The 16,526-nt window shown below is 37.5% G+C and overlaps 1 protein-coding gene across 8 annotated transcripts in view; it reads left to right on the forward strand.

The window, feature by feature from the left end:
* Positions 1 to 3,701, forward strand: part of atf6.S (activating transcription factor 6 S homeolog) — a 63,336-nt gene extending 59,635 nt beyond the window's left edge. For 2 of the 8 annotated variants that reach the window (XM_018259706.2, XM_018259708.2), the window contains exon 16: positions 3,466 to 3,691. In XM_018259706.2, the coding sequence (XP_018115195.1) occupies positions 3,466 to 3,659 (194 nt within the window). In that variant the 3' untranslated portion in view covers positions 3,660 to 3,691. 8 annotated transcript variants of the gene reach the window in all.
* Positions 3,702 to 16,526: the final 12,825 nt, after the last annotated feature.

The following is a 16,526-nucleotide window of genomic DNA, read 5'->3' on the forward strand; positions in this document are numbered from 1 at the left end:
TTAGTATTTTGTGCACCCGTGTAGCCCACACACGCGCCTTATCATGGGCTCTAAATTACTTACTGAAATTCCAGTAACGACCTCATTCTTTTCTTAATTATGCAGCATGACTACATAAAACATATCTCTTCATTTAGGCAGATTTTTACAGTGAAATGCTGCACAATGTAAATATTTGGTTCCCTCAAAACAAGTGATGTAATTAGTGCTTAGCTCACAGTAGTAAGCAGAGCTGGGAAGGAACGTCTGTGATCAATTATACATTGCTGCTTTCTAACACCTCGTGCACAGTAGCCATTTCTATGCAAGTAGAGAGACTGCGCAAACGGAAGTTTACAGTAAATGTCTAGCACCTGACAACTCTATTCCTAGCATCTGATGTGCAAGGCAAAACTCAGTAGATATGAGATTTTATTTTGCTAAACGTTACAATCTATAAATTTAATTATTTTCCATGATGTCGTCATGTGGACATTTTAAAGGAAATGAAAGGTAGTTCACCTTTAAGTTAACTATTAGGGGCAGATTTATCAAGGGTCGAATTTCGAAGTGATAAATACTTCGAAATTAGACCCTCGAATTGAAATACTTCGATTTCGAATATCAAAATCGAAGTATTTTTCACGGAATTTGGCCATCGAACAATCAAAGTAAAATCGGTTGATCGAGCGATTAAATCATTCGAATCATACGATTCAAACGATTTAAGCGTACGATCGAACGTAAAGACTCTAGAAGGTTCCCATAGGCCAACATAGCAATTCGGCAGGTTTAATTAGGCGAAGTATTGAAGTCAAAGTTTTTTTTAAAGAGACAGTACTTCGATTATTGAATGGTCGAATATTCAAACTATTTTACTTCGAGTTGAAGTTGTAGTATGCTATTCGATGGTCGAAGTATCCAAAAAATTACTTTGAATTTCAAATTTTTTAACTTCGAAAATTCCCTCGAATTCAATTCGACCCTTGACAAATCTGCCCCTTAGTGTTATAGAATGCCAATATCTAACCAACTTCTCAACTGGTCTTCACTATTTATTTATTTTTTTATTTTTTGAATTATTTGACTTCTGCTTTCAAATGGGGGTCACTGACCCCATCTAAAAAACAAATGCTACAAATGTATTGTTATTGCTACTTTTTATTACTCAGCTTTCTATTGAGGCCTCCCCTATTCGCATTAGTCTTTCGTTTAAATCGATGCATGGCTGCTAAGGTAATTTTGACCCTAGCAACCAGATGGCTGAAATGGCCCACTGGAATGCTGCTAAATAAAAACAAAAACCACACATAATAAAAAATGAAAACCAATTGCAAATTGTGTCAGAATATCCCTCTTTACATCATAGTAAAAGTTAACTCAAAGGTGAACAACCCATTTTGGGATGTTAAAGGTGAGTTCCCCCTTAAATTGTAGAAGGGTTGGTTTTGTCTTTAGCAAGATCTCGAAAATTAGACTGGCAGTCACCCATACATCTGGGATTATCAGAATATTCAAAAAATATAAATTCCAAAACATTAAACAGAAAGTATGATTTGTCCAAAATGAATGTTTATCCCTTTAAACAATTTGAAGTGAATGTAATTGAATGATGTTAACTGTGATTGTACTATTTATTCAATTCAAGAGATTTTTGTTTGGCCCATCAGTACAAAAGTAATGGCTGAGGAGAGAAACAGCTGTTGCAATGTGGTTTATAGACACGCAGTGAGGTAATCAAAACTGAAATAGTGGTTTACTTTTTGGCTGTCGCTGTTTAATGGAAAAATCAGCCTTCACTTTATCTTCCTTATCAAAGGGTTTTTTTTTTATTATTATTTTGAGAAACTTTTGTTTATTTCCTGAAATTATGATTATATCATTTAACATCCCAAACGATAGACTAGAACTCACATTGTGTTAATTACATGGGCCATTGTAAGGTTAGTATTATATTATGAATATATCTATATTCTTAGATATCATAAAGAATTACAGGAGAACTAAAACTTTACTAAAGGACTAGAGCAGAAATGTTATATATTATGTTTTGTGCTTCTGTACCAGCCCAAGACAACCAGTAACACTAGTTTTTTTTTTGTTTTTTTTGTTTAATTGCCCGCTGCCAGCGTTAGGACACTAACACCGTGAGGGAGCTCCTGGTACAATCAGCCATGTCGGTGGCACACACATGTGCATGAGCAAATGCTGAGCGATTTAGATTTTAGCCTCCGGGAGGCAGTTAGGGGAGATTAGTCACCCTGAAGAATAGGCGATTTATCACCGTGCGACTAAATCTGCCGAATCGGAGCGAGTGCCTCTTCCCTAATCCAGACAAAATTAGAGCTACTTTTCTTGAGCCTCTGGTTTCCCCTTAGCTGATTAGTATTAGTACTGTTCTACAAATTCATGAGAATGTGCGACTATCATTTGTAATAGAGGAGAGGACCATTATTTAACCCAAAAGCCACTCTCCAGCCCAGCTATGCTGACAAAGCACCACATTGTGACAGAGCTTGTTGTATCACTCATGCTGGGCAGGTGGCAGCTCAATCATCCTGTAGACTTGGCTATAGTTTCATTTGTACCCCAACCTATAAAAGGGTGAATGTATGGGCTGCCTGAATGGCTGGGCTTGGAGGGGCTTAAGGTTTTTTCATTTTCTAATGGTGTCTGATTTGATTACAATGAGAGAGACCTCTTGAATTATAGGAACATCTCTTCAAGGCAGTTGTTCTCAAACCATGGATCATTGGTAGTGCCCAGACTGCAAGAAGGTTAGAGCTATCTTAGAAACTCTTGGAAGTCCTGCTTTAAGGTTAAAATGGGTCAAATTTAGGGTTACTTGAACTAAAAAAAAGGTTATTATTTGCACACCTTCTTTCACTTGAATGTTTCTTGCCACTACTTGAATGCTTCATAGAATCAGAGCTACAAAACTTTCAAACTTTATTTGCTAAAACAGGAGGATTGGGCAAAACATAACATCAGAACAAGCAACCAATAGAATCTCTGATTTGATTTATTTATTTTGGTCTTCCTAGCTATAAAGGAAGGATAGACATTGCTTCTGACATTCATTTTATATTCAACAAACAAATGTCACAGCAGCTTAGCTGGGTATATGAACGCCAATTTATCCATGTTTAACCCAGGATATAGAAGCACTTTTCAGTTCTTTTATGTATGAAAGTGGCAGGATGGAGGGTGCTGGAAATATAAGAAAGTGATATAATGTTTTTAGAGTTGTAATGTTATCACCACACAAATTCAGTAAATGTTGAAATATTATTGTATTAATAGATTATCTAAATTAATTAACTGATGATAAAACAAATGAAAAAAAAATTATGTTGCTTTCATGAAGAGACTCAATGTCTGATTTCCCCCTAAAAATCTATGGCTGCCCTACGTGAAGTTTTGGTGTTTTTGAAAAGGTTTGCCAGTGTTAATTGACCAATCCAATGTATCTTTCTCCTCCAGTAGACAATGTGATTAATGGACAGGATTTTGAGGTGATGATGCAAATAGATTGCGAAGTGATGGACACTCGTATGCTGCATGTCAAGGCTTCAACTATTCCTCCATTTTTACAAGAGTACAGAGAGAATCAAACAAACCCGTTCTACAACTCTCCTACCTCTGGTCCGGAACCTGCTCAAGTTGTGAGCGCAATATGAAAGTCATAAACATGAAGGAGACTGAGAAAAGTGTTTCATCTACTTGCTGCCTCGTGTGTGTGCTGGAGACTGCCAAGGATGCATACACATGTCACATACACATGTCAATAATAACTTGCCAGCGTCACATAGGCAATAGTTTGTGTAGTTCTCCCCCCCCCACACACAAACACAAATAGATGTATACTGTGAGTACAAATAAGATAATCGCACAACAAAGAGTGAATAGAATTCAAAGATTTCATTGTGTTATCTTGCATTGTTAAATTTGCCCATCTAGGTGGTGGACCACAGGCCTCACCTGACCGGAACTTTAAGGCCTCCATATCTCCTCTTTATCGGACATGGTTGTAATTAAATATGCCTTTGCCAAGAGTTGCTAGGTTGCAGCCAGTGTCCGCAGTGTATGGTCAGTTTACCATTGTTAGCATGACTTAAAGGAACAGTTCAGTGTGAAAATAAAAACTGTGTAAATAGATAGTCTGTGCAAAATAAAAAATGTTTCTAATATAGTTAGTTAGCCAAAAATGTAATGTATAAAGGCTGGAGTGAACAGATGTCTAATAAAACAGCCAGAATCCAACTTCCTGCTTTTCATCTCTATAACTCTGAGTTAGTCAGCGACTTGAAGGGGGGCCACATGGTACATTTCTGTTCAGTGAGTTTGTAATTGATCCTCAGCATTCAGCTCAGATTCAAAAGCAACAGATATGACCCATGTGGCCCCCCTTCAAGTCTCTGATTGGTTACTACCTAGTAGCCAGGGTAACCAGTCAGTGTAAACCAAGAGAGCTAAAAAGCAGGAAGTTGGGTTCTGACTGATAAGTTATACATCAAATCATTCCAGCCTTTATACATTACATTTTTGGCTAACTAACTATATTAGAAACATTTTTTATTTTGCACAGCCTATCGATTTACCCAGTTTTTATTTTTAGACTGAACAATTCCTTTAAGGCTCTATCATTTTTTTTTCTGATTATCATACAGTCTATTATAATGTGAAATACACATTGTTAGCTAATTTTTTTTTAAATTACCATCCAATTTGGAAGTTTCTATTATCTTATCCTAAAGTCTACTTAAGGAGGCCATAGACGCAAAGATAACGATATTCCGTGCGTGTATGGTGGGAAACGAGCAGAAGACTTTGATATCGGTCGGCTCGTCGACTGGGCTGGATGGAAAATTTTGATCGGGCTCATTTGAAGGAACCTGAACATCAGCCATTGTACATAAGTGCGGTGTCGTCAGATACAGGTAGAATTCTATTGTTTCTATATGTATATCTGACGATTCAGCTCTACACGCGTGTGTTGAAATGAACGATCTTTCTTGAAAAGATCTTTTCCAAGAAAGATCGTAATTGTTCCGTCTATGGCCACCTTTAGAGTTATACAGACATACAGTATAAATACACTCACAACCGTTGGCCTTAATATTATTTCATTTTCATGTTGAGCACTTGTTGCCCTTTCCGTTTACTTTGTAAAATAGGGTTCCCACTTATATAATTGTGGTTCCGTGCACAACAAAAATATCTTGTGTGAGCACTATTAAAGGACTTATAAAGAGTAGTAGTGTTAGGCACCCCCCCCCCCCAGTGAAATAAAGCTTCTTCCTGAGTCCATGAAAAACCCCTCAATGTACTGCACCGACATTTACTTACCTTTTAATCTTCAGTGAGTTGCCTTTTGGCCATCGCTCATGTGCAGCAGATTTAACTTGTCGCGTTTACCCTACTGCACAGGCACAACCAGGAAACTTCACTACAAAGGCCTTTTATGCTGGTAGGTGGGTGTAAAAATTAAGGTGTGTGCCATAATTTATAGTATATATTGGCCTCATGTGTGTGTTTGCAGATATGCACATGACCCGAGGCACTGGTTATGTCATGTGTACAGGGCCAGATTTACATTGTGGGCGCCCCTAGGCCGCTGTTATTCCTTGCCCTCATCTCCTCCCTTTCATTCGTGCACATGTGCAAATTGTCATCATTGGGTCTGGAGCACTGGGGATTGTTACATGTAAAAAACTATTGTATCTCCTGTGCATCCCCAGTGCTTCCGAACCAATGCAGATGTGGTTGGGCGGCATGCCACCCCCTGATATCCTGCCACCCTAGGCCCGGGCCTTTGTGGCCTTTATACAAATCCAGGCCTTCATGTGTATCTAGTGCAGTGATCCCCAACCAGTAGCTCGTGAGCCACATGTTGCTCTCCAACCCCTTGGATGTTGCTCCCAGTGGCCTCAAAGCAGGTGCTTATTTTTGAATTCCAGGCTTGGAGGCAAGTTTTGGTTGTATAAAAACCAGGTGCACTGCCAAACAGAGCCTCAATGTAGGCTGACAATCCACATAGGGGCTACTAAATAGGCAATCACAGCACTTGTTTGGGACACCAAGAACATTTTTATGCGTGTGTTGCTCCCCAACTCCTTTTACTTCTGAATGTTGCTCACGGGTTCAAAAGGTTGGGGATCTCTGATCTAGTGTCTTAACAGAAAAAACACCTTCTGTTAGCCTTCCCATGTGGCATATTTTGGGGGTTTGATTTTGGCAGTCAAAAATGTTCTATAATTTCATTCAAAGTAAAAAATGTTGGTAGAACTTCCCCTTTTATGAAGCCTTCACTTGCTAAAAAAGTTGTAAACAACTATGGAATGAGTAGTGTAAACTGTAGTGTACAATTGGTTTAATAGTGGTGTAAGTTGGGAAGCTATTCTTTTCTTGCTGAATTACTGTATGTACAGTAGACAAGATATACATATTTATGCACACAAAGTGAAACTGGCATAAACATAATTCCTATACATTTTTGTTAGTACTTAGACACCTGTATAAGACAAGGTCAGGCACCCTTGGCCCTCCAGAATGTCCTCATGAGCTGAACCCTCTAAGCACTGACAAAGTTGTCAACCTCTAACTCAAGTTTTTTTACACTGGGAAATTAAGTTGAATTCTGTGTTTCATGTTTAATTTTGTATGACTGATGTTTTATACTTTTGTGCTTTATGAATGGGTAGGTGTATTGGGTGGGTCCTGCTGGAATAATTTTCGAAACCTATGTGCACTAGTAAAGGATTTCTACAGTAGATCTGGCATGTTATTTTTTATCCATACATAATCTATATTTCCATGCACGTTATTTTGCTCCTGGTTGCAATAATTTGACAGCTACACATAGGAGTTACACTCACCCCATGTTCCATCGTATGTACCCTGCCAATTTTAATCCCTGGACCCGAGCTGGCTCTACTACCTTCATGTTAAATAGACTCGCATGTTACAAAATATAGTTAGTTATGTGGTTGGGTATGATGTTTTACAAAGAGTTTTGCTGTGTTCGGTGCCTTATACAAGAAGTGGTAGGGTCATCCTTTAATGAATAAGGTTTGTGCTAAACATACATTTTTCCTACATTTTTTTTTATTAAGTGGAGGCAGTGGATTTAAAAAAAACACTTTAATTTTCAGAGCAGTTTTGGGAAGGGGAGAAGGCCAAATGACTTCTTACTGTAAGACACACTGCAGCTGGGTGATGGGAGGGCCTTGTTTATACAGAGCTCATTATCTTTATTTAAACAAACTCCCCTGATTACAGTGTGAGGTAATGAGTTTAAAAGCTATAATAACATGGATTGTTTTAATTAAAAGATTGTGAAGAATACAGTTTCATCATAAGTCCCATTTATACTGCTCATGTTGAACAAATTTATTTATGGGTTTATATTATCCCATTAAAGGGTTTAGGCAAGTAGCTGGTTGTGGATAGTTAATAGTCAGACAAGTTGTTTTCATCTTCCCAACAGTAGGAGAGAAATGCAGATGTCTGCAGATGAATTTTAGCTCTTTAATAGTGTAGGATATTTTACTACTACTAGTTTGATGCTTTTTATTGGATCAACGTGGCCCTAAATACATTGAATGAATATTCAGGCTGGAAATGTATAGACATTCTAATTTGTGAATGGAAGCAGATGGTTTAGGCTTATGTAAAGACAAATCATTAATCCTAAATCCATTTGAATAATGGAAAACTGGTGTGTTTGCTTCAGCAATTCTACTATAGTTTATATAAACAAGCAGCTGTGTAGCCATGGGGGCAGCCATTCACAAGTGAAAAAGGAGAAACGGCACAGGATATACAGCAGATAATCTCTAAAGTATACAATAGGATTCTTCATTAACATATCTGTTATCTACTGTTCATCCTGTGCTTGAATGGCTGCCCCCATGGCTACACATCAGCTTGTTTATATAAACTATAGTAGTGTTTCTGAAACAAACACACCAGTTCCACCAGTGCAGAACAACCGTACATTATATCGTAATTCCTTTAAAACATTCATATTTTGGGGTTACAAAAGTTCCTTTAATTTGAGACATGGCTGAATAATCACCCTGTTGTCATCCATATCACTAGCAGGATGTATCCATGCTGAACTTTATCTACAGCTGCTTGTTAAACACAACTGGTGAGTGATTGATTGAACTGATTTATGTTCCCCATAAAGATTTGATAGATGTGAATTGCTGTCCTTGTGTGAATCACTGGCCCTTTGGGATGGATCTTTTTCAAAGATACAAAAGTTTAATAAAGTTTGAAATAGAAAATATATACAGATTATTCTGTTTCCTTTGAGATTAAGTTTTGTGAAATGATGCCTGTTTGCAAAGGTGTACAAGGAGAGAACGCCTACAAAAATAATCAGGCAATGAGTCAATAATATGAATAGATGCAAGGTCGTTATGACAATTTGGCAACCGTTTTATCCAAAGGTTTTCGTTTTAAAGGACAGTTGTTTAGAAGTAAACCTGGACCCCAATGTTTGATAAAAGCCTTTAAAGCTTAAAAACCCATGTGGAAGGCATCAATGTATTTAAAACACTCAATAATAAACAAAAATGAGGTGTTAATTCGTAATGAGTGAAATTCGCAAAACAGCGAAAAATTCACGAAACGCGGTGAGGTCAATAGGCATCAAAAACTATTTGTGCACGTAATAGTTTTTGCTCACTCCAAACATGAATGGAACTTTTCTCTTGTGGAAACTTTTTTGCTTTGACGACTTTTTTGTCCAAATGCAATGAAGTCAATGGGCATTTTTTGCTTCTATGACAATTGTGTCTTAGCGATTTTTTTTTTTTTTTGCCATTGTGACATTTTCCGTTGCCTCGGTTTCGTGAAAATATTCTGAGATGGCAAAGTGCAGAATTTCACAGTCAAACCAATGCTTAGCAAAAAATTCACTCATCACTAGTGTTAATGTTGCCCTTACAAAAACAATTTATTTATTTGTAATTAGAGTTCATAGTTAAAGTGCATATACAGAGGGGGTTTCAGTCATGTATCCCCAGTCATAGGGCATGCAACGTGAAAAAAAAGTTGTATGAAGTCCTTGAAGTAAATTATTAGGACCTTGAAGTAAAGTTATTAGGACATCACAGACAGCCTAACTTGTTACATGACTATTGGTGCACTTAATCATAGGGAACCTATGTCATAGGTTATATCTTTGTGGTGTGGCCATTTCACATTTAGTTGTCTCAGTTGGGTTTGTGGCCAGTTTATTTTCCAATTTCATCAATTCCAATCTATCAGTGTGTATATTAGCCTCGGTGTCTTGTCTTGCAGCAGTAATCAGTGAGCAGCAAAAGTCTCTTGGGTGGCACCGTTGCTTTGTTTTTGGAAGCCTACCATATTTTGTTGCCTCTTCAGCATGTCCTGCAACCTGTTTTGTTGTGTATGTTATCGAGGTGATGCTTTATTCCGCAGGGTTTTTAATTACTTCATTTAGGACATTTTGGAAAAGCTGCCATAAGGTCTGTAGGCATGGGGGGTCATAGAAGTTTCAAGTTCCAAGCTGCCCATGGAGTTGTGAGGCATGTGGTGGCCCACCACCATCTTGACTTTGTGATGGAGCAAATTGTTCTAATTGGGATGTGACTTCAGCTCACATCTGATTGGAAGTTTTCCCTATAGTAACTTGAAGCACTTTCCACTAGTGCTAGGGTGACCGTGGTGCTTACAAGTAGTCAGTTTCATTGTAGACCAGGCAGGTAGGAGCCTTGGTGCTGTATAACATGGGTACATCAGGTATTTGAGGTTTTGATAGGCCAGAAACATGTTATGAAGATGAATGATTTATTATAGAAATGAAAAGAAGTAAAACCCCTCTCTATTCAATTAACCACCAATTAAAGAAAATTCAAGTATTAGTGCAGCAGTGTCAGAGTTTATTAACAGTTTCGTTAAAGGTTACTAACCCAGTGTTGCTTCAATTATTGGGCAGCCATTGCTGGGTTACCCAATAAAGTGCTATATGCTAGGTGCTAATAATTCATCAGCAATTAAAAATCATGTAACAGGATTAATTAATATTGTGCTATAAAGTGCTAGTGCTTCAAATGAAGTTAAGAAGTTAACTTAAATAACCAGGATTAAATTGACCCAGGTGAGATTAAAGTTAATTCATTGTTATATATCACACATTAAAATCCATTCATTATAGAAGATTGTAAATAACTGATTAACTGTTAAAAAGTAAACTTTACTAAATTCATTAAAATTGCTGCAAATCAATTAAGGTAATCTTTGAGGACTGCATAAAAATTGGTGAGTAATAATTAATCCATACACCCCCGTTAAAGTTATAGGGTGTTAAAAAACGTTTGCATAAAATTATTCAAAGGAGACCAGCATTAACTTCATTTGAAGCACTAGCACTTTATAGCACAATATTAATTAATCCTGTTACATGATTTTTAATTGCTGATGAATTATTAGCACCTAGCATATAGCACTTTATTGGGTAACCCAGCAATGGCTGCCCAATAATTGAAGCAACACTGGGTTAGTAACCTTTAACGAAACTGTTAATAAACTCTGACACTGCTGCACTAATACTTGAATTTTCTTTAATTGGTGGTTAATTGAATAGAGAGGGGTTTTACTTCTTTTCATTTCTATAACACATTATTTTGGTAATCACACCTCTTTCGTTCGGAAAACGTATTGCTTTTTTAGGAAGGTACACTGAACAATTCCTTCTTTATAAAGATGAATGATTTAATAATGAAAATGATGGCAATATAACAGATGAACACAAGATAAAAAATATATACAAGTTCTTACACCAGGCCAGTGGTCAAGGGCAGGCAACAACAATGACATGTCTGAGTAACAGGCCGAGGTCGGGGGCAGGTTGAAGATAACGAGTCTGTATGGCAGGCTGAAGAAAACGAGTCTGTATGGCAGGCCGAGGTCAGAAGCAGGCTGATGACAGAGGGTAGTCTAGTAAACAGGCTGAGGTCAATTACCAGGAGATCCAACAGAGAGCAGGTAAGGGGAACTGGAGCAGAAGAACACAGGCACGGAGCAGGAACAGAGAACCAGGTGGGGACTCAGGAACTTCAGCAGGTATCCGGAACTTCAGCAGGTATCTGGAACAAAGGCAGGAACAGGAAACCAGGCAAGGTAATCACAGGTCTGTAGAAACATGAGCTATATCTGGCTGTGAGGCTTAATGATCAAGCAACTGGGAATTGCAGGAAGCAGGGTTATAAAGGCCCTTGATTACTTGATCAATAACAGACGAGTTCAATGAGTCAGAAGAGCACTGTGTGGCAGAGAATGTAATAGGCCCGTTATAGAAAATAGTCAGCACAAGCGTTAGATTCTTCCAGTGGCTCACGATGGTAATGCAGGTGAATAGAAACGCAGTGACCAGAGTTCGATTACCGACAGATCCTAACACAGCTGGCTTATCGTAAGAGATTTATAGCTATACTTATGATCTTTTATTTAAATCCCTAAACTTTCATTATTCTCCACTCCACTCTGGTACTCCAAATATACACCAAATGGCTTAAAGATACATTGCTATCATTACACATTGCTCAAAGTTCAAGTATCCTAAATTCATGGGGTTTTTGTGCAACACTGAAAGCAATCTGCTCCTGTAAGCCATTACTTCACAACAATTTTAGTGGCAAAAAATCAATTCTTGCAGCTGATACTGGCCAAACATTAATACAGCTGCAAACAATTTGTCCTGTCTTAGGCTACACTCTCCTGTAATGTCACACTGTGATCAGAATGACGCCAGTATTCTTTATGAATAATGATTTTCCTCTACGAATATTGGTGATAAGCACTTACAATTGAACTGATCCATCCCCTATAATTAATATAATCCCTCTGTTCAGGGCAAATTTAAGACACCTAATACATCTAACTGCAAAGTCAGACACTGTTTATAAACAGATGGAATGCATTAGCTCCTATTGAAATATGTCATCTATATATCTCCGAATCCTCTTCTGAAAAGGAGAAGAAATCATTTGGCTCTTAAATGGCAATTTCCACTACACCTAACTGCTTCATTACTGGCACTTAAGTACTTTTATATGCATGCCTTATATTTATGTGATATAGATATTTATGTGGGGCTGCACTTAAACCTCCATATGTAATAAAAGGCACTAGGTTTGCCAGCATCAGTAACCCACAGCACACAATAAGCTGGTAGCATTTACTGGTCTCATCCTAAAAGCAAACATCTTATTATTGGTTGCTATGGGTTATTGCTTCTGGGCAAACGTCATGCCTTTTAATACATATGGGGCTTTCAATACTGGAAAACGCTACAGTTTTGCTGCAGTTTTTAGGTTATTATAGTTTATTCTGACAAATAGTAGGAAATGATTTTGAAAAAAAATCTTTACTCCCAATTGCTATTTTTCTAAACTGGCAAATTCACCATTGTGAATATATATAATTATTACTGTATGAGATGTTCAAAAATAGAACAACATTTTTGTATATGAGCCCCATAGGTTTATTGCACACCATCCACATGTCACGGTCAGTGCCACCTGCCTTTCACTTGAATGGAAGACTGAAGTGGTATAGGCAGTCTCCACCGGCAAAGAAAACCGTGTCCCATTAACCTAAATAATACAAGACTTGGAATAGCAGCTTCAACCCTTAAAATGTGCTCCTAGCCTTAACAGTAAGACAACCAAACTACTGTATATTCCCCATGATCCTACTAAAGGCACAACTGGATTCCCTCATCTGAATTAATGTGACTAAACCACATTGAGAAAATTAAAACCTCATAACACAGATACATTAAACGTGTTTATAGGGCAAACATGTCAAAGACTGGCTTTCACTTAAATGGTTCTTTATGCAAACATATGATGACAGTAAGAGTTGTTTCAGTCTGCAGAAATGGGAAACTTCTGGAAAGAGTCATTTACAACAGAGAACGCTGGTTTAATTTTAGGGCTTTTTTTTTTTTAATCCTAGCATCATATCATACATTACCCAACAGACTGCATTCAGAGTGACCTCATTTTAAATCAATTACACTGAATTTTGTAAGCTTGTAAGGCATTTTGTAAGATGTACTTCTCAGATGTAATAGCACATAAAGTACTAACCACATTCATCAGTCAATTAACTAGTCAAGTCAAGAGTGAGTTTGTCATTTCATCCATATACGTTTGTACAGTACACAGTAAAACAAAACAACGTTCCTCTAGGACCATGGTGCTACACACAACATAGATGTACCGACAACAGACAAAAAGTGCAAGTGCAAAAATATGCAACTCCTGCAAGACAGGTCAGTATAGTGCAGGGACAGGACAATACAGTGCACACTCAGCAGATGTAATATGTTAAGCAAATAATGCTAAATGTCAGACATGATGGGTGTTCTAAATAATATCCACATGTTGCTTTGGTTTACTAAATCAATTCATCCAGATGTGAGTATCCTATGGGATAGTGGGAGGCTATTTCAAGAAAGGCTGAAAATAGGGGTAGTTGCAGTATAGCTAGATGCCTATGGGAATAGTACAGTAACTGGTGGAGCTCCTGCATTCCTCCAATGTCTAGGGTGCATGTCAATAACAGATGCATAATTGAAGTGCAATTACATTATACAACATTCAGCTATAGCAGCGAGGTTCTTTATCCCTCATTGAACTTCTGCAGGCAAGCAGTGCTGCCCAAGAGCTGTAACCCATCAAAAGTCCAGTTATGTACACACTGAAACCTGAGGACCTTGGCAATACTCACTGAGGACCATGGTTTTTCATATGTGCCAGAGGGGTGGTCCTCCTTGTCTGTATGCATCTTAGACAAGAACTGCAATAGTCATCTACACCTTGCTTCATACATACCTTCACAAGACCCAGTGTTTTATTATACTCCCTGGTGACCCTGCTCATCATTGTAGTGAGGACTCTGTCTTCTCATTTTGTGCTTATCTATGCACTACACCAGGTGTCCTCCAATCCTTTTTAACCATGAGCCCACACTCAAATATAAGTGTTGGGGAGCCACACAAACATGAAAAAGGTTCCTGGGTGCTTCAAAATTACAGTATAGCAGTCCAACATCATTAACCTGATCCATCACTGTTTTTAGTAGAAAATACATTTCTACATGGAAAATAATTTACTAGACGGTTTAGCAGAGTAATAGAAAAACAACAGTTCCAACAGTCATGACTTACTGTACATGCTGCTGATTCTGTGTCATTGAATCATTAATTGAGGCTTGTTACAAATCATAGCAGTGTTTATAATAATAGCAGTGTTCAAAATAATAATAGTTTGTACCAAATAATAGCAATGTGGAGTTCAATTAGTGAGGACATTCATTCTGTGAAAAAACAGGTGTCAATTACGGCCCTTATTTAAGGAAGGAAGGCAGCAAATGTTGTGCATACTGGTTATAGTGCATTTCTCTTTGAAAGTCTGAGTAAAATGGGTCCTTCCAGACATTGTTCAGAAGAACAGTGTACTTTGATTAAAAAGTTGATTGGAGAGGGGAAACATAAAGAAAACCTGAAAGATGTGAAAAAAAAAATGAAAACTACCAATTGAATGGATAGAAGAATAGCCAAAACGGCAAATGATCAGCAACGGGAAGATCAAAGAAGGTATAACGTTACCTGTGATACTGTTACAATTAGAAGACGCCTGTGTGAAGCCAACCTATCGCCAAGAAGCCCCTGCAAAGTCCCATTGTTGAAAAAAGAAGTGCTGAAGAGCTTACAATTTGCCAGAGAACACATTGACTGGCCTAAAGAGAAATGTCCCAACATTTTGTGGAGTGATGGAAGCAAGATTGTTCTTTTTCGGTCTAGGGGCTACAGGCAGTTTGTCTGACAACCCCCCAAACCCCAAAAGAAGGTAAGCACTTTTCTCAGAACCACTGGTGTTGGGGACTCATGTCCAGCTGTGAGTTCTCTGAAGGTCACGTCAGCCAGACAGATCTACTAAGTACATATGTACAGGGTATACTCACTTACTTACTCGCACTTTTTTCTTGGTACAGTTGGGGCCACAACACTGGCATTTGTTATGGTGTTGCCTTAAAAACCATGGAGATGTTTAAATGTGTATGGTTACTGTTGTCAGAACATAGTGAACATATGTGAATTATATGCCTGTTTCAAATCGCCTTTCATTACCCTCGCTTATAAATACTTACAAATATGTCTATCGCGTTAACCTTTCATTTCAAACACTAACTTTTCCACCACCTAAATTTCGCAATCTGATTCCACATCTGTAAACTTACTGACCACTGTGCCCACTCCTGTGTCCTACTGTAACAGTTCTGGTCTTTCAAATACACTGACACTATGAAACGCTGAAAAATAGTAAGTAGAAAAATGTGCCTTGAAATATACAATATTTTTTTGCTCACATTTTTTACACATTCAATAATTACCCCATTCACTGGAGTTCAAGAGATGACAGTTTCTGAATACTTAGGTAGAATAACAGATTCCCATCCCAGGCATATTGATATGGTACACGATTTGTGACAAAATATTTGACTTGAGACAAAATTAAGAAAATGTAACATTCCGCAAACTGCCACCTTTGTCTATTCTTTGATTATATTTATAAATCACTTTCCTTCTCTTATAATAATCTTAATGATATTCCTTTAGTAGTGTTATGATGTTAAACAGACCATTAATTATTGTGGCCCATTTACTTTTTTCCCCTAAATGTTGTTTTTTTTTTTTTTAAATCATAGATTCATTAAAATAGACCAGGCCAGATTTAGGGGGTTATTTACTAAAATCCAAATTTATCTAATATTTTATTTAAAAAAATCATGGCCGTTTTAAGTTCTCTTTTTTGGTTAACACTATCAATACAAGAAAACTGGAAATTACAGACATGCAGGATATGTAATACAAAATTAAGAATTATTAAGAGCTGTTGTTTGTAATATACAGTTACTGGCAAAAACTTGTTCTCAAAGATCTCTTTTGTGTCAGAAGTTATGCTTGTACTCTGTCTTCCAATAAAAAACTTTTCTGTAAATAAAAAAAAAAAACACACCATAATTCCCGATTTAAGCTTATTAATAAAATAACTTCGGTTTGCGGAAAAACTCAATAAAATCGACCCAAATTGCTCAAAAACATCGGGCTTTTTCCCTGAATTGCTCAAATTTTTTGGCCTTTTTTCCCAAATTGCTTGATTTTTTTTTCCGAGTTTTTGCTTGAAAAGCACCGAAAAAGTTGGATTTTCTGGAAAAAAACCCCAGAAGACCCAGATAACTTCAATTTGAGATAGGTGCCTCTCTCATTGACTTACACAGGACCTCGACAAGTCTGAGATGGTGGATTTTCTGATTCTGGATTTTTGCAGCAGTGGGCTATATAATAAATCTCAAAAAGTTAGTGGTTTTTTTTCCTCTAAAAATTTGAGTTTTTTAGTGAAAAAACGAACATTTTCGAGTTTTTACCATTCAGATTTAATAAATGACCCCCCTCCCTCCTCCCCCCAGCCTAGCTACCCCCCCCGAGCAAATGCCATTAA

The sequence above is a fragment of the Xenopus laevis genome, chromosome 4S (assembly GCF_017654675.1).
Source record: "Xenopus laevis strain J_2021 chromosome 4S, Xenopus_laevis_v10.1, whole genome shotgun sequence".
NCBI lineage: Eukaryota > Metazoa > Chordata > Amphibia > Anura > Pipidae > Xenopus > Xenopus laevis.